We start from the raw sequence: 13,913 nt of genomic DNA on the forward strand, positions 1-13,913 counted from the left end.
TACTGCACGTACTGGCTTTGTGGGAGCCTAGGCAGTTTGGATGCTCAACTTACTAGATCTGGATGGAGGTGGGGGTTCCTTGGACTTCCCACAGGGCAGGGAACCCTGATTGCTCTTCGGGCTGAGGAGGGGGGGACTTAATTAGGGGAGGGGAAGGGAAATGGGAGGCGGTGGCAGGGAAGAGACAGAAATCTTTAATAAATAAATAAATTAAAAAAAAGAAGTTAGAGCTAATAGGCCAAGCAGTGATGTAATTAAAAAAAAAGAAATAAGATTAGAATACCTTCCAAGACAATTCTAAAGACCCACAGATGCTTTTAAAATGTTATGGCCAAATATAAAATTTCAAAATAAATCTCTTTTGTGTTTGATCTTTGGACAGGTTTTAATAAGAAACGGGGCTAATTGCTGTTTACAGTGGCCAAGCTATGGAACCAGCAACAAAGGGGTGGAGAATTAGGTGTGATTGACATTCACGATGAAAGGCTTTCTTCAGCACAAAGAATAATTAAGTGTTTTCCAGGACAACGATAAAGGTGGAGACAGTCATATTCAGTGACTGAAGCCAGTCTCAGAAAGACGCTGTGTTCTCTTCATTGGCGTAGACACATCCAAATGCGTATGTTTTTATGACGTGGAAGTCGATATGAAACTGTCTCTCTGGGGGACAAAGGAGACAGATAGGAGGGGTGGAGGGTGAGAAAGAGAAGAGCAGGGAGGTGTTCGAGGCCTGCACTCGACATACCATGTCCACTTGTCAGAAACCGTTCCAAAGAGAAGGAAAAGGAAAAAGGGTGTTTTTATCGCTTTACACCTAGAGAAGTCAGTTTCGCCTTACTGGCTTCTCTTCAGGTTGTTATTCTGTGAATTTCCAGTATGGCTTCTAAGTGCTTCTGAGGCCAGCTGTGTGCTACTGTAGCAATCTCAGGACTAGGCTGGGCGGTGGTGGCGCACGCCTTTAATCCCAGCACTCGGGAGGCAGAGGCAGGCGGATCTCTGGGAGTTCGAGGCCAGCCTGGTCTACAAGAGCTAGTTCCGGGACGGGCACCAAAGCTACAGAGAAACCCTGTCTCGAAAAACAAAACAAAACAAAACAAAACAAAACAAAACAAAACAAAAAGCAATCTCAGGATTGCTACAACCCCTGCCCATTTGAAAGGCATAAGGCATATCATGGGACCGGAGAGGTGGCTCAACCATTAAGAGCATGGACTACTCTTATGGAGGACTCACTTCCTCTTCTGACCTCATGAGTGCACACACTCACACATACACGCACATGTGCACACACACATACACACACACTAAACAAACAAACATAAATAAATAAATAAAATTATATATGTATTTTTGAGACGGGTCTCATTATGTAGTTCTGGTTGTCCTGGAACTTACTGATGTAGACCAGATTGGCTTCCAACTCACTTACCTCTGTCTCCCAGGTGCTAGGCTGTGCCACCATGCCTGGCTTTAACATAAATACTTTTGAAGTCACATATCAGGGCTGAAGAAATGGCCCAGTGGTTAAGAGCAGAGGACTGGGTTTGGTTCCCAGTACCCACATGCTGGTTCTTAACCGGCCATATGAGAGCTGATGCCCTGTTCTGACCTCTACGGGCACCAGGTGTGCATATATGGTAAGGACATACACGTGTACGCAAAGTACTCCATTCGCACAAAATAAAGTAAGTAAAGTTTTAAAAGAGCCTATTTTTCTGTTTTCCACTCTGGTCTTTTCAGTTTAGCCTAGCTACAAACATGTGGTCACTAAGGCACCCAAGTGGACTTCCAGTTCTGCTACAGAAATGCAGAGGGACAGGTGACAGCCACAAAATAGAAAGTTTTACCTTGGGAAGGACATCCAAATTTAATAAATGAATCAAAACTCTAGTCTTGCTATTTCAAGGAGCGATGGACAGATTTTCTCCAAATTTGGAGGCTATGTGTGGAGTCGGCTTCAGTGCAGACAGGTAGCACTGGCAGCCGCGTCTAATGAAGCAGGAGTCCCTGGGGGCTGGCACTGCTTGCTGTCTTGGGTCTCTACTGCGGCTTGCCGAGTTCTCCCCTAGGCACTCATGAAGTGAGGACAGCCACCACTGGTGTGTGAGCCTTACGGGCACACTAGCTCTCAGACCCAGGGGACCCAGGTGAGCTCAGCGCTGTGCCTTGCACAAGTGATGTGTGCCTCACAGAACAGCAGCCTGGGTGTTTCAGGAATTCCAATAATGAAATTCAGTTGGGACGTCAGATCCCTAAAATGTCTGTTTTTGTTGTTTTTGCCGAGAGGCTAATTTTTCAAAGGTATAAGTTGGCAAGAAAAGCTGTCTATGAGCCAAGGTGATCCCAAGAGGAGACACTTCACCAGCAGAGAGATTGTGGGTCCAGAGAAGGGACTCCGAGGTAGAGATGGCAAGCCCCTGGGGACAGGTACACCTGCACAGGCCAGAACTTGCTTCTGTTGGGCTAGCTCTGACATCAAGCCCCCAGACAAGAGCCCCAACCCTCAGCAAGGAGATATCCACAAGATCTTGGCCCTGGCTAGAGAGCTGTTCCCTAATATAGTCCTTCCTGCTCCCCAACTGTACCTGCTTCTGGATCTGGTTCACCTGAGTTGAGCCACGGAGCCCTTGTGAGCTGGAATAGATTAGGGACAGCTGGGGGCCACACTGACTTCACCATGCCTCATACCGCTGTCTTCCCAGGAGGCCTGCGGGTTTTTGCCACCTGATGCCAGTTCCTTGGTGGTCCTCCCCACCCCCAGCCCATAGGATGGGGCTCTCCTGGCAGGCACAGTTCTCCTGGTACCTGGGCTGGGACCTGCCTCAAGGGCCCCATCATCACCTATGTATTTGCTCAATGGAAGAAAAGCTTCAAAACTATCCCGGAGCTCAGATTTCCTCCCCTTTTATTAGGCACAGGTTTCAAAGTCTTTAATTAATGGGGAAGGGTCTGGAGAGTCAGAAAGGCCAAGCTAGAAGAGAAAAGAGATACGGGGAAAGTTCAGCCTACAGCTGCAGCTAATATCTCATCCCTGCATCTCAGGAAATCCTGCGGCTCCATCTAGTGGCCGACTGGTCCAGTCTCAGCACTAACCCAGCCTGGGGGTGAGTCTTTTCCAGCTAACAGGGTCAGCTAGAATATACTTCAACTGTCATTGCCCAAAGCCACCAGAGTACAAGTCTCTCCTAGACCCACATCCAGACTGCAACGTAGGGACAAATTGGAAGTGAAAATGCCTCTGCTCTTCCCTGGGGGAAAGCCAATGTGGCTAAGATTTCTTCCCGGAGAAGACAAGAACAACATCTCCTGCTCCTCCTAAGATCTCAACCATAAACTAGGGAGTGGGTCTGGTAAAGTTTGTGGGGGGAGGAGCCCAAAGAGCACATTAGGCTTACTTACACAGCAATGATTGAGGGACTGGGGGTGGGAGCATGGGTGAAGGGTTTGCACCCAGCGGGGATGATGGCTTCCCCATAGCTGTGTAGATGGCGCTCTAGTTCTTCCGTGACACTATGAGGTCACACGCAATTTTGATCAGAATTGCATACACCTGGATGGGAGGGTAGCCGGATACAGAGGTGAGGGTTCCACGATACTCTCCTCCTCCAAGAAGGATGGCCAACAGCCAACAAGCCCAGATGGAATGAGGCTTAGTAAGCAGACTCAGTTGGACTCCTAAAGATGGTGTCGGTTTGCCTCAGATGACAGTCGTGCATAACCAGTTTTCTCCCAAGGTCATCGGGCTCAAGACAACAATGGAACTAGATAGCACTCCCCACGTTGTGCCTCGAGTGTGAGCAGCCCACTGAGGAAGGAGGTTGCCCTCTCTGTGAGCCTGAGGCTACGTGGTTTATAAACCTTCACTAACCCCAGACGTGCGGAGAGTGTGTGGAGGGGAGTGTCATATCTAAATGTCAAGTCCAGTTAAGGCATCTTGTGAGTCTAGAGGCTCTTATGAAATTCTTCAGCCCCCTGTCCTGAAGTGGCCTGGAGTCATCTGGTACTCAAAGACCCTCCCTAAATGCTTCTGTGTCACCAGACAAGCTCCCTATGCCATCTGGTAGAGCGCCATTTCTGGGTGTTCACTAAGAGAGGCAACAGCTCTTAAAGTCTTTAACAAATTTCCTGGAAGTCCCCAATATCCTATATCTTGAAGCACAGAAAGGCTGAAGCCTCTCTTGGTGAATTCCTGGCTAGTGGGCTTCTGTACTCCTGCCACACCCCAGAAAACACTTCCACTTCAACAATAAGGAAGTCAGATGGATCCTACACAAGGGTCCAGGACCATGCATGAGGCTATGCTCTCAATTGGACCTGTATGTCCCAGTCCTTTTACCGTCTTGGGGAAGACGCCTGTCAGCACCTCCTGGATCACACTGTAAGATCTAAAGAGAGGCTCTTTCTCATATTCCTGTCCACCCAGACTCTCAGCTCCCATTTTTCTTGTAATGGCAAGACCCTTCTCCCAGGTTGCTCAGCAGCTCCTGGGGACTCTCTTACCTCAGGGCTTTTAGGCTAGCCCCTGACTTTATGGACAGACCCTAGCAAGAGACCTGCCATCCCCTAAATTTCACCCTGGAATTAGCCGCATTCCATACATACATCATTAGACACCATCATAACACTCCAGAAACAAGCCTCATGTATATTAAAGGGTTCTCTTTCAAAGGCTCAAATGTCTTCACCAAAGGCTCAGGTCTGGGACCAGCTGGACTGTATAATGATTCATGCAGTAATGATCTCATTTTAACTACAGAGATTCCAGTCACAAAAATAATAACCACAGACCCTCTTGGGGACAGCAGGATTTTTGCTGAATTTGGATTCTCTATCTAGTTCAGCCAAATAGCTAAACCTTTCTATGCGGTCTTCAGGAAACCAGAGAAAGCTGTTAGTTTGGACCCCTGAGATGACATGGGTCTCAGACCTCCTAAAATTCACCTAAGCATCAGATCCCCCAATCATAGTAAACCCTCTTCCTTAGGTGTTTGAGTGAGAGAGCACGGAGCACTTGGAGTTCTAACCCAAATTCTGGGGCCCTCATGATGCCTAGTAGGTTATCACACGAAGTCATGAGATCTGGTGATATGGGCGCTGGCTCCCTTGCCTCAGGTCCCCAAAAGCTTCTTAGATCAAGGCTTCACACTCACCCAGAAAGGGTGCTTACAGTTCATCTCCTTCAACCCTCCACAGTGGACCCTGGGGACCAATGAGGGATCAGAGAGGGAATAACCAGGTCATTGAATGAAGAGCATTGAGTGTACAAGTGTCAAACACACGGTGGTGTTTGGGTCACAGCCAGAACGAGGTGCCTCACTTGGGCTCACCTGAGCGCTGTGCCTCACTTGGCCTCACATGGCTTCACCTTGTACCATCTCATCCTTATCTTGCCCCTCGCCTTGTCAAGGCAGCCAGCACGGAGACTCTAGAACTGTGCTGTTCCTGCAGCGGCAGTTGCGGGAGGTGAAGAGGAACTTGGGCCCTCTCCATCTCACCTCAGCCTCTCTTATTCTAAATTTCATTCAACTCTCAAACTTCCCTCAAAGCAGAGTAGGTTTTTAGAGCCTTATTTTTGCTAAGACATGTCCACAGGCTGAAAAACAAGAAGTCTGAGGACCACAAAGAGGCCCAAGTGACGGCGAAGAGTGAGTAGAGCCGACAGGAGAGGTGTACTCCTTCCTGTAAGTCCTCCTGAGGTGAGCATGCAGGCTACACATCACCTAGGTGTCTGCGATGTCCCCAAATCTCCCCTTTCCAGCCCACGGGGCAGATGCACAATTGCAGGAAAGATGCAGATATCCAGCGGGTGCTGCTGGGCCTGTGCAGGTGCACACACTTCCTGCCTGTGCTTGCTCTCGCTCCTCACAAGCCTAAGGGAGAGAGGTTAATCATAAGAGCCAGTCACAGGAACGTGTGATTTTTTTATTATATTACAAAAACAAAAATTCCCACCAAAACACAGCTAAAAAAATAACACATTTTTCTAAGATGACATTACCCAAAACAGTGACTAGAGTCGTTGGACTACATCCATCAATACTGCCTGGAGAAGCATGTCGTTACACTGGAAATGGACAGTTTGGTTTTGGTTTTTGTGCCCTGTCTGAAATGCTGTTCTAAGTAGCAACTTTTGACCCTTGCAGGATTCTCACATGGGGATCCAGGGCTGGTGCTGCAAGCTCAATGCCGTGACCTCAAAGCAGCCCAAGCCAGAGCTGTTAGCTGGGGCAAGCAGTGCAGGAGGACCATGAGAGCAGTTAGCTGGGGCAAGCAGTGCAGGAGGACCATGAGAGAGAGCCGTTAGCTGGAGACACGGAGCTTCCTGGGACCACAAAGGCTGATGTGTGGCGAGGCTACTTGTCCAGCCTCGAGGTACCCACAATTGCTCAACAACTGTCTCCAGGTCACCCCCAAACTCACTCCCAGTCTACCACATCAGCGCTCCGGGAATCCTGGTGACTGAAAGATTGGCTTTCTCTTGATCTCTGTGTTTTGCCGAACAGGGTTTATTTTGGACCCAAAGGCCGGTTCCTGGAGAGCTACACGTGTTCTCAGAATGGCAAGGCTTGTTCCTGTGACATTTATTCTCTGGAGATAGTCCGTGGCGGTTCCCTTCAAGTGTGGCAGATCCTGAAGGCTCTTGAGGCAGCTTTGGCACTTGAGGCACTCTGAGGAGACACATAGCTCTGAGTCCTCAAATGGGTTCTTTCCTATTGACAGCCACCATTAAATAAGTCCTCCTAACCCTTCCCAGGAGCATGAAGTGGGGCGCTTAGGATGGCTCCTCCTGGACAACGCCTGAGATATACTTGTGTGAGACCCCAGAACTCAAGCACATCTCAGAGGGGGGGTTCACAGAGCCAGGAGTGAGGATACAGTATGCTATGCTATCCCTATGCTACCTCAGTGTAGTTCTTGAGGTAGCATAGGGCTGTGTGTGCCTCGGGAGTGTCACACACCTCTACTGTGACCTGACACTGTAGGCAGGCAATGCAGTCTGTCTAGCCTCGGTTTGCTCGTCTGTGCAACAAGAAGGGTATACTTGCCCTCACTTTGTGAGGTGTGTTAGTGTATGCCAAGATGGCCACTCCCTGCACCCAGGAAGTTCTAAGCCAGCGGCTGCAGCTGCTGCAGACCATCTGGGTGCAGGCCTGCTTAGGACCCCCACCCCGAGGCTAAGCTGCAGCATCTGTCCAGTTGGAAGAGCCTACATGATCAGCTGATCTCTGGCAACCCGGTACCTGCATCTACCCTGAGTGCACCCAAGCCCCGCCCCTCAGAGGCCCACAAAGCGTGGTGTGGGTGATAGCAGCCTGAGTTTGCAGAGCCTGCTAAGATTGGCAGTGTCTGCTCCTGTGCTCCCAGGAGGCAGCCCAATAGGAAGCCAGTCCTGGTGGTGCTGACTGTGTTACCATCCCATGGTCTTCACCGCCTCTGTTGGGCCATGCTAACCAAAGCCAGGCCAAAGGAGAATGGCTGGCCGCGCAGAGTCTGGGCAGCGCATCAGGCTTTATGGCATCAGGGGCTCCCTGTGGTCCTCCACTCCCGCAGGAACTGCCAGGGCTCTCGCTGCAGGAGTTCACAGTTTCTGGCAGGCAGAGAGAGCTCCGTTGGTTGAGTATAAGCAGGAGCTGTCTCTTCAAGGCCACTCTGTCTTTGGGGTACACCATGAAGGCTGAAGCCCCCAGCAGCTGCCCCAGTTCCCCCATGGGGATGAGCTAGCATTTAGGCTGGGCAGGACAGATGATCTTCTCACAGCTGGACTTTGACCTGCCCTCCCACAGCTGTGCCCTCTCCGACTGTCCCATCCAACCATCCTGGCAACAGACACTCGGTTTTCCTAGGCTTGCTGACAACAGTGTCTGGAAAAGCCAGGAATTCACTAGGTTGATCACAGAAAGGAATGCTGGGAAAGTTAAAGTGGTGGGGTTGGGGGGAAGAAAGTAAGCTGACCCATCAAATAGAAAGAGTAACATTTTATCAAATATTGAAAATTCAATTTTCAATAGTCTGAGTCCCACTGTCCCTCTGTCTGCTGAGAGAGGTCCGTGGAGAGGCTGTTGCCAGAAGCTATGGGTGCTGGCTGAGCGCTGATGCCAAAAGCTTCCCCTGGTCCTCCAGCCTCCCCTGGACTCTGACTTTGTTCTGGGCAGGAGACTTAGGGGACCAGCAGAATGGCATCATGAGGGACAGATCCATCCCCACATCCTACAGAGGCTGTCTCCAGACTTCAGCTTCAAGACACAGTTTGGAATCAACCTGCAGAAGACATGGTGGCCGGGCCGCTCACAGATAGCAGGAGCGATAAGACGCCAGAATACTTTGTGGCAGAGGGTGAGTGAGAAAAGGCTCTTGCTCTGTCCTAGATATGGCAGAGTCTTCAAGAAAGAGCGGGCGTAGAGAGTGGATATGGGCATACCTACCCACAAAGGGACAGCCCCTGTCTCAGCCTTTGGCCCACCACCTGCCTCGTGTCCATGTAGGTAGGGCAGTTCCAAAAGTTTCCTAGGGGCAGTTCATGAGTGCCATTCCTTTGGAAACGGCGTCTGGCAAAGGGCCCTTGCTGTTTCCATGGGTACAGTTGAGGGGTCCTGCTTGCAAGGGCGGTTTCTCACAGAGGAAGGAGAAGGCACGGCTCTCAGTGGCTCTCTGTCTCTGTGAACTCCTCTTTGATGGGTTGCTTCCGAGACTTGCAGTCAGGCAGGTCAAAGCCAAAGTCTGCCCACTCGTCGGGGCCCGTCACCCCACCTGGTCCTCCGCGGTTAGGGATGGTGATGGTGTGGCGTACGCGGAAATGGACAGCTTCCATGACGCGCTGCCGCTGAAGCTCTCCAGAGCCACCGATGGAGATGGTGGCCGCATTGCTGCTGGTGCGAAGCAGCTGCTGCCCGCAGTCATGGCTCTGCTTCAGGTCCTGCAGGCCCCTCCAGATGGTCATGCGGTACTGATCAGGGATTTTCAGGGCCCCGAGGTCCTGCGGGAGTGACGGACACCTTGTGGTTATAAAAGAGAAACTACAGGGTTGTGTGTCCCCCACACCAGGGACATCCTACCTGCAAGGAAGCTTCTGACTTATTAGGACACGGCAATGTGGGTGACAGAGCAGCCCAGAGAGGGACAGCATCAGGGTCACCTGAGCACACACAGCGTCTAGCCACACGGTTTTGTAGGACAGCTAAAGGACGTGTGGGAGTGTCGGAGGGGACCTTGATGAAGGCCTCTCCGGGGGCCGCATGCAGCCTGGAACGTGGATCACAGTGAGAACAGAGATGGGGGCCTAAGGGACCACCTGTCTCCTGGCCCCAGGCTGCCCCTTGGCACTCATTAGTTGGCAGCGGCTCCAGGCTCATCCCTTAGCTTCAAGCGCATGAGTCTCACTAGTGAGGCAAAGGTTAGCATGTGACTCTAGATAGAAGGAAAGCAGATAGTGGTGACACAGATGCAGGTGGTCAGGCACCGGCCTCACCGCCTCTGGTAAGTCTCTGTATCCAGCCTGGGTCCCTGGGCAGGCGGCAGATATGGACTGTCCTCTAACTTAGGCGGGAGTCTAGGAAATAGTTCTAGGAGGGGCAGGAGGGACTGAGATGATGCCCCCGGGCCCTGAGGCTGTGTCCCGTGGACAGACAAATCAAGGCTGGCTGTGTTACTGGGCTGTACTCAGATGCTGGGGCTCCAGTCTTGACGTCCAGCACCCTTCTAGTCCACACCCAGTCCAGAATGTTCTGTGTTGTATGTGTAGGCTGGTCTTTGGGCCCCGTTTATTCTTTCTGGGCCTGTTCTCTCCTGGCTCCTGCACTTGTTAACCACTGGGTCCTGGAAAAATCCCAGCCCCCCAAATAAAAGGTAGTCTGGCTGCGGCACCAGGGGGCTTTAACAAAAGAGGAAGCCCTCCAGGTCACCCCCAGGGACCAGAGCACATGTCCACCCAGCCTCCTTCAAGTCACCCAAGCCTGTTTTGGCTTCTAGGAACCAGAATCTGATTGTTCGTGGGAAAGGCTCTGGGAGTTCCCCCGGCTTGCCACCCTAAATGGTGCGCTCTACTCTGCTTTAGGCCAGGCCCTACATCCCCGAAGGTCTGCCGGTGTTTACCTCTATGGTGAGGTTCTGCAGGTGGTAGATGCTCTGTAACCCTTGGGAGGTGAAACATTCGATGCAGTTTGGACACCCCAATCCTGTTAAAAAACTGCAGAGAGAATTTGAGAAGGTAGCATTAACTCCCATTGCTAGGCTGTGTGCTCAGGTCTCCCAGGAGTAAGCGGTCTTGCTGGGGAGGGAACTGTCCATTGCAGTGGCAAAGCCATTGGTCCCTTGGAGAAGGTATGGCCAGCCATCAGTGTCTCAGCCTAGGAGTCCTGGCTCAAGTGCCCTTCTTCCCAAGGTTCTGTGCCAATCCCTGCTGATGAGCCCCGACACATCCGACCATCTTAGCCTGTCTTCCTTTGGGGGCAGCCAAGCAATTCAAACACAGAATAAAACAGAGCCACATGCAAGGCTGCTCCTCCAGAGCAGGAACCCACAGTTAGTAGCAGGTGAGGAAGAGGGGGTGCAGCACAAACCCAGGCCCAGACATGGCCCACACACCTGACGAGGCTTGGGTCTGCGTGATAGGGGGGTGGCGGGGTGCAGTGTGACCCTGAAACCATGGTCTGGGAGCCGTGGCCGCCGTTCATCTCACCGTTGGCCGTCATGGTGTGGCTGTGACTGTTGAGCATCCCGGAGCCTGGGCAAAAGAACGGTGGAGGAATCTGAGAGCAGCTCCACATGCGGTGGGAAGTGTCCCAGGTTAGGATCCAGCCTGGTAAGGGCTGTCTGAGGCTGAGCAAGGGCTGAACCCGTAGGCCCAACTCTTTTCCTCAAGAGGTGGAAGTGGGATGTGGCTGTGTACAGGGCGCTTAGTTTAAATGAGCCAGGGATTAGCAGCTGGCGTACGGGTGTTACCAGGTTCCGGGGCCCTTATGGGGGACACCCCTGGGCGTATTGCCAGAAGCATATCCATTAATGTCCATGTAAAGACCTTACAGAGGAGACCCACATTCCAGCCTGCCCGGCTGTGATGCCTCATGTCCTATAATCCTTCAAATGAGGGGACTTGGTGTTGCCATTTTGCTGATGGAGAAACTGAGGCAGAGTGAAACTAGGGATCATCCTCAAGAGGGAGGATAGGCCAGGCATGTGTTATTAACTAACCACTTCTTCAAAACCCCAGACACAGGACTCCTAGGACTAGAATGAAGACAGCCAACCTCCCTACGGCCATTGCCCTTCTCCAGGCTGAAGCGGCAGAATGAAGACAGCCAACCTCCCTACGGCCATTGCCCTTCTCCAGGCTGAAGCGGCAGGGAAAGCAGCCATCAAGAGTCCCCCACCAGTCCTGTTTATGATACTGGTAAATCCAACCAGTCCCCCCTTGGGTCTCTGCAGCCCACACGAGGTGTCCTCTGCTCTAGGGACTCACCCATGGGTCCCAGGTTGGGCCCAGCTGCCGAGCTGTGTGGTGGAGGCTGGCCCACCAGCTGGTTGACGGAGGGCAGCTTGTTGATGCCACCATGTACCTTGTTTATCGGGGAGAGGACGGGCCCATAGGATGACGACTGCATGTGACTCCTGCTTAGAGAACAACAGCATACGTTCCTAAGAGGTAAAAGCAACTCCTTTCTCACCTGGCACTTCTGCGGACATCCCTGGACGCAGGTAGATGAAGACCCCGCCTCTCGGAGAGCTACCAGGAAGATGAACACCTCACCAGCAACACCAGCCTCGCCTGCCCACTCCTGATCAACATTTACAAGGCCCATAAGAGGCAGAGGTGTGGTTAAGGTGGGGGCTAAGTCCCAGAAGGCTAAGTTCCTGGAGAAGATGCCTCTGAGCACTGAGCTGCCTTGGTCCTACTGTGCGCCATACCTCCCAGGCTCCTGGCCTTCTCACTGCTGGGTCAGAATATCCACACTTCCCCATCCAGATGGTGGGGTTCACTCACGGCCTCTGTAGGAGCTGCTGCTGTTGCTGCTGTCGATAGGAGTCGACCAGAGGCTGTGGTACAAGTTCCATCAGTTCGAGGCTCTCCTTGACTTTCATCAAGATCTCAAAGTTCTCCCTGCCTCGCACCTGAGCACAGAGAGGCAGACCCTGTGCCCAGGTGCCCAGGAGCCTCCCCTGGCTCCATGCCTCTGGTGGGAGGGGGCAGCTGGAGCCTTAGGAGGGACCCCGGGTTTGTGGCAGAGTGTAGCTCTTCTCTCAGGGTCCCCTTGCACTCCAGAGCTCAGGACAACTTGGCTTTCTTTCCTCTGCCTAGAGGCAGATGCAGGAAGGGGGTTTGCAGGGGTTCAGAGTTCCATGCCCAATCTTCCCACTAAGAGGCTCTCCTCTTCCTCCTCCCACCTGGCAGCTATAGGCAACAGGACCCATGCTCAAGGAAATAGAAAACGTTCTCTCAGAACCCTTCATGACCTTGCCACCATCCAGTGTTCTCTGAGTCACGTAAACACAGGCTGTGCCCTGTAGGATCATGGATTCCTACTGAATCTCCACTATGGGGGTCTCTTGGATGCAGAGCTAACCTGGCTGGCATCTTTACACTCACTGAGTTCGGGCACTGCAGGGTCTGACTCTGAGCAGAGCCTCCTTCGAACCCCATCTCCTCCAGGGTCATAGTCTCCACCCCAGGTGCTTAGATGCCACCTTTGCCCATCTCTGTGGCATCTGGAATTCGCCCACCTGGGCTTTCCGGTAAGGGGCACCCCCAGGCCTTGTCCTCCCCAGCTCATTCTGACAGTCACTCACATGCATGTAGAACATGTCCTCATCCCCATGCCTCCTCTTCTTCACGTTAGCGCCCAGGGCCGGGATGGCGGGAGGGCTCTGCTTGAATGCTGGGAAGCAAGTCAGGAAAGACATGTGAGTCAGAGGGCCAAGGTGCCCAGGTGAACACCTGCCATGGGCGGAGCATGGGTACAGTGCAAGCCCAGGCCAGGAGGAGCTGGGCCCAGAGTCGCCTGGCCCTGGCCTTCGAGCATAGAGACAAAGAAACTGTCTTGGGTTGGCTTGGGTTGCACTTGCCCTGTTCAGCCAGAGAGGCCTCTAGGCCCAGGCCACTGAGACCCAGATCCATCCCACCGATGTGAGCATGCTTGGTGTCTTTCTGTGGTGGCACACCAGCTCACACCCAGCACGTCCAACTCCATCCTGAGGGATGACCCGTCCTCCACCCTGGCCCAGAGCCCCACGCACCACGTTTACTGGCAGCCCCATTCTTTGTGGCGCTCTCATTCAGGGCCTGCTGCTCGCGGTAGTGGTCTTCATCGGCTTTGCGGTCACGGCCAGGGCAGGCACAGATGCGACCCTCGAAAGACCGGCGGCCCAGAACCTGTCCACTGTAGGGTGGGCGCAGCACAATGGTGAACTCCTGATCATGTCCACCGCCTGCAGACCCCACAGGACTGGCCTTGGACTTGAGTGCCCTCTGAGGAGAGCAAGCCCTCTCTGTGTCCATGACATGCCCCTCACAGTGCTGGCCCAAGTCCCTGCCCCACCCCTACCATCCTGGCACCGCAGACTCACTCCCGGGTCTCCAAGGTGATGATAACAAGGATAGGCCTCCGGTTCATGCCCCCTACGCAGCTGCTGTTACACATGAAGTTGTACAGGATGGTGGTGAATTCTGTCCCCACCTGTGCACAGGGGAGACAGGGAAAGGGCTTGGCTTCAGTATGCAGAGCCAACCAACTGGAAAAGGGACTTCTAGCTGTCATGTCTGGCCCTGGTTCTAGATAGGTATAGGAGTGATGCACTATGGTTCTCTGTCATCTACCCATCTACCTGCGCAACCACTCACCATCTATTAATCCTGTCTGTGCACTATCCATCCATCTCTCCATCTCTCTGCATCATCTATCATCCATCCATCCATCCATCCA

At 52.6% G+C, this 13,913-nt stretch overlaps 1 protein-coding gene across 1 annotated transcript in view; it reads right to left on the minus strand.

The window, feature by feature from the left end:
• Positions 1 to 5,923: 5,923 nt before the first annotated feature.
• The window catches only part of Tp73 (tumor protein p73), a 61,937-nt gene continuing 53,947 nt past the window's right edge, over positions 5,924 to 13,913 (minus strand). Inside the window, exons 7-14 of the mRNA XM_005368636.2 lie at positions 13,558 to 13,667; positions 13,228 to 13,370; positions 12,781 to 12,869; positions 11,978 to 12,105; positions 11,456 to 11,604; positions 10,582 to 10,720; positions 10,090 to 10,183; positions 5,924 to 8,974 (exon numbers count right to left, since the gene is read on the minus strand). Of these exons, the coding sequence (XP_005368693.1) occupies positions 8,639 to 8,974; positions 10,090 to 10,183; positions 10,582 to 10,720; positions 11,456 to 11,604; positions 11,978 to 12,105; positions 12,781 to 12,869; positions 13,228 to 13,370; positions 13,558 to 13,667 (1,188 nt within the window). The 3' untranslated portion in view covers positions 5,924 to 8,638. The remainder of the gene's footprint in view (positions 8,975 to 10,089; positions 10,184 to 10,581; positions 10,721 to 11,455; positions 11,605 to 11,977; positions 12,106 to 12,780; positions 12,870 to 13,227; positions 13,371 to 13,557; positions 13,668 to 13,913) is intronic.

This window comes from Microtus ochrogaster, unplaced genomic scaffold (assembly GCF_000317375.1).
Source record: "Microtus ochrogaster isolate Prairie Vole_2 unplaced genomic scaffold, MicOch1.0 UNK38, whole genome shotgun sequence".
Taxonomy (NCBI): domain Eukaryota; kingdom Metazoa; phylum Chordata; class Mammalia; order Rodentia; family Cricetidae; genus Microtus; species Microtus ochrogaster.